General features: G+C 38.8%; 1 protein-coding gene across 1 annotated transcript in view; it reads left to right on the top strand.

The window, feature by feature from the left end:
- The window catches only part of LOC103797567 (protein YIPF7-like), a 9,532-nt gene extending 5,842 nt beyond the window's left edge, over positions 1–3,690 (top strand). The window contains exons 4-5 of the mRNA XM_009069787.1: positions 1–105; positions 3,528–3,690. The exon at positions 1–105 is cut by the window's left edge and continues 59 nt beyond it. Coding sequence (XP_009068035.1) covers positions 1–105; positions 3,528–3,690 — 268 coding nt within the window. The remainder of the gene's footprint in view (positions 106–3,527) is intronic.
- Positions 3,691–3,895: the final 205 nt, after the last annotated feature.

Here is a 3,895-nt window from a genome sequence, read left to right as displayed (position 1 = left end):
GATGAGCATCTCAGGAGTCTCATACGGCTGTGTCGCAAGTGTCTTGGGTTATTGCCTGCTGCCCATGGTGATCCTGTCCTCCTCTGCAGTTGTCTTCTCACTACAGTGAGTACCACTCTATGGCAGTAGAAATCCTACAGAGAACAGTAAGTCAGAAGGCTGGTATTGTGCCAAACGTTTTATAAGTGGTTAAGTAGTGAATTTGGGCTTCCAAAACTGTAACACAAAACACCATTTTGTTTGGGTGGGTGGGTGGAAACAGACAAAACTGGACTGTTTGGAGGGATGATAGACGTTCAGTTTATTATAACTCTTTAATTCCCACATGGACTGAGAGCGCTGTCGATTTTTTGCAGCAGCCTCAGATGTGAGTTTTGTTTTGCAGAGCCAACAGTGGCCAAACAGCTATCAATGTTAAATCAACTCCAGACTTTAGGTTTATACAGCTGATTTTCCTGTTTCTTTTTTTGTTCATAGCATCCATCTTTATGTTTCCTTTTGCATACTGACTTTTGTGGAGCAGAATAAAACAGTCAAGTAACCCTTAATGATTTGTAGAATTAGGACAAGTGTTTAAGATGTAATAGAGTCATATACTCCAAGGTATTGCTGTGGTGTAAACACAAACCTGAAAATTGCTAAATACTTTGAGAAAGTGGTGTGGTGATGTGTGTATCTGTGCACGTGTGGGAGATTGTTCAGTCCCATGTCTATGAATAGGAAACTTGTTGGCAAACCTCTCTTTCTCCTTTTTCAGTAAGCCCTTTGAAACACAGACTGTGTTTACCTCCCTGTTCACGCAGCAAAGTACAAGCAAGTTCCACATCTTGCCTGAAGGCCTTGAGCAGTGCTTTTATCCCTTGTTAGTGTGATACTAATGATGGTTTCCCTCCATAGTCTTTGTTCTCTCACATTTTAACTCTCCAATCTGTAACATAAGGAACTTGGCAGCTGATGAATAAGAAAGCACTCCTGTTTGTTTTCTATGGAGAAGCAGCCTTCTTTTAAATGTATAGATTATTTTTTTGAAGGAAATTATATAGTGGAATGAATATTTTTGCACAATTCTTGTGTGTTTCTGTGTAGCTGTGATGGCTTCACCTGACCATATTACATATATTAAAATGTTTCTGAGCTGCCCTTGATAAGACAGATTGTAGTGACACTGAAGAAGCTGTTTATTCTCTGTTCTGCACTTCCCATATTCTCTTGATTAACCTGTTTAATAATCCAGCCTAATAAAATGTGCAGATACATAATCATAGGACAGATGGGGCAAACTCCAAACCAGCTGTTACAACTGCTCAGGGTCCTGTTGTCTGTACAAGGAATCCCCAAGCACACACCACACATTTGTAAAATACTGTGAATTTACAGAAATCACATCTTTTTAAAATCTATAAATACTATGCTGTGGTAGCTTTTACAAAATCAAACCATTATTTCTAAAATGAATTGATAACCTCAAGTGCTAATTGACAGGATTCTGCAGTCCTTTCTCATTTGCTCTACTGCTTGAACACAGCAAGTACCAAGGTTAGCTATTGCAAACATACTATTAAATTGAAGTGGCAACTTCTAAATCCAGTGTGCATTTCATTATTTTCAATTTTAGAACATACTTCGAATGGCAAAGACATTATTGTCTTTGCATTAATGATTTATTTTTTTTTTTTACTATTTGTAAAGCATTACTTATATGTCAAAGTGTAAAGAGCTAACCTCAATATTTGTTTTCACAGAAAATATACCTAGGGTAATGCACACATGTATTGCAAAGATATGTAGTAATCCAATAATTTTCAGTTTTCATGATTAGCTATTTCACTGTAACTAAATAAAGCAAAATACGGAACCTTTTGGGTGCTGAATACTACCAAAGAGAAAATCAGTTCTCTTATACAAACTTGCATGGAATTAGATTTATTTGTGCCCATCTATGCTGTTAACATGTGTGACCCCAAGCTGATTGGGCCATCTTGCTGGGAGAAGCATCAGCAGACTTTTTTTCCTGGAAAAAACAGCAATTCTTCACTATCAAATTCCCAAAGAGGCTGGTCTTTCTATTTCTTTAACTAAACAGTGAAGGAAATGAGTGGAATGGGGAAAGAAATTCTTAGACCCAGCCAAGGCAAAGGATGCATTTGGTGACTGCATCTGCAGGATGTGAAATAGTGGAGAGGGTCCACTCACATCTGTCCCCTGATCTCATTTCATGCTGGTATAGCCTCAGGCCTCTTGGTCAATGTGAGCATGACATCTTCCTTTTGCCCTTCTCCCATGTTTGAGGATTTGACCCTCATGGACCTGCCAGACACAAGCTCTCTGCTAAAGCCAAACCATTCCTTTTGTTAGCCATGATGTTGTTTGACCAAGGACTGAATTTCTAGCTGCACAGAGGTATCTCTTGGTTCCAATATGAGTTTATGTCACTTTTCCATCCTGCTCTCTGCCAGTCCTGGAACAAACACGAGAGGCCATTGGATTTCAGTGTAAGGTAGAGCAGCCACAGTTCTAAATTGTGCTATCCTGTGATACCCCCCTGAAGAGTCATTATACAAGCTGAAAATTGTCATTGTACAGTCCATTCCTGTTGCATCCCATTCCTCTGCCAGCATGGGTACCTGCTCAGAGAGCCATCCATGCCAGCTCTGAAATACTGGCTCACTGTTTAGGTGAGCAACTTAGCATCTCCCCTTGGAGCAGAGACCAGGAACTTGCTTCACAAAGCCCAGTGTCATTTCCCTGAATGCCACTGTACAGGTTTAAAGAACACTTAAACTGAGGATAGTAAATCACATGGTCTTTAATGTTTTATTTTTAACATGTTGAAGTTGCAGTGAGGTGCTGAGTCACTGTAAAATCAATTGTCTCCTTCCTCCCTCAAAGTCCCAAGAGCTGACAACACCCTGTACCTTACTGGCCTGGATTGCTAAGACATAAACTATTTTATGTGGTATGATTGCATTAAGTAAACTAAGGAGAACCTTACTCATTGTGGTTTAATTGCAATAACAATATTATTGGAGATGATTTCTGATAAAAGGGCCTACTGAGTAAGCATACACAGTCTGCTTCTCCCTTTTGGCTTTGTTATGCTCATGCTTTGGAAGAGTGAGGCACCAGGAAGGCCCTTAGCAAGTATCAGAGGTTCATTCTTTATCCAAGGTCTGTAGTGTCATTTTAGAACCTAACAAGCTCTACAAGAAGATTTAGGCTGAAATAGGATCTTTGCTATCTTTAATATTAAACATTAGCTGCTGCATCTGCTGGAGCCACAGAAGATTTATTTGGAAATGTGTTGTCCTTTTAGCAGTACTTCTGATTCAGATTTTATCCATGCTGAAGAAATTACCTTTTGTTTACAGTTACGATTTTAATTTATTCTCATAAGCTTGAGTTTGGTAAAATTTCATGCTGCATTTAATAATACGTGGACTCTGTCATGTTTCTTTTGTGTTTGTTTTTTTTGTGTGTGTGTGTTTGTTTTGGTTTTTTTTTGTTTGTTTGTTTGTTTTTTCTCCTAGGGGAACCCCAGGAACTTTGTTAGCTCTGTTTATTATTGGATGGTGCAGTTTGTCAGCCTCCAAAATTTTTACCTCTGCGTTGGCTATGGAAGGACAACAGCTCCTGATTGCATACCCTTGTGCTTTACTTTATGGACTTTTTGCACTTTTAACAGTTTTCTGAGCTGTATTTCTGGTAGTCTTGTTACAATTTGTTCATGGTTGTTGGAGGGGCAAGGGGCTATTTACTTATTTTTAGATTTCTTAGAGTTGCATTAAGTTCCATTAACAAAATTAGATTCTGTGACTTCCTTTTTTTCTTGCCTAATGGCTGATAATGAAATAAAAAATGAAGGTACCAGGTAGATGGCCTCAGTAATGGTGTTTTG

Source organism: Acanthisitta chloris, unplaced genomic scaffold (genome assembly GCF_000695815.1).
Source record: "Acanthisitta chloris isolate BGI_N310 unplaced genomic scaffold, ASM69581v1 scaffold30032, whole genome shotgun sequence".
Classification (NCBI taxonomy): Eukaryota; Metazoa; Chordata; class Aves; order Passeriformes; family Acanthisittidae; genus Acanthisitta; species Acanthisitta chloris.
Note: the sequence above shows the minus strand (reverse complement) of the source record. Positions and strands in the feature narration are given on the sequence as shown.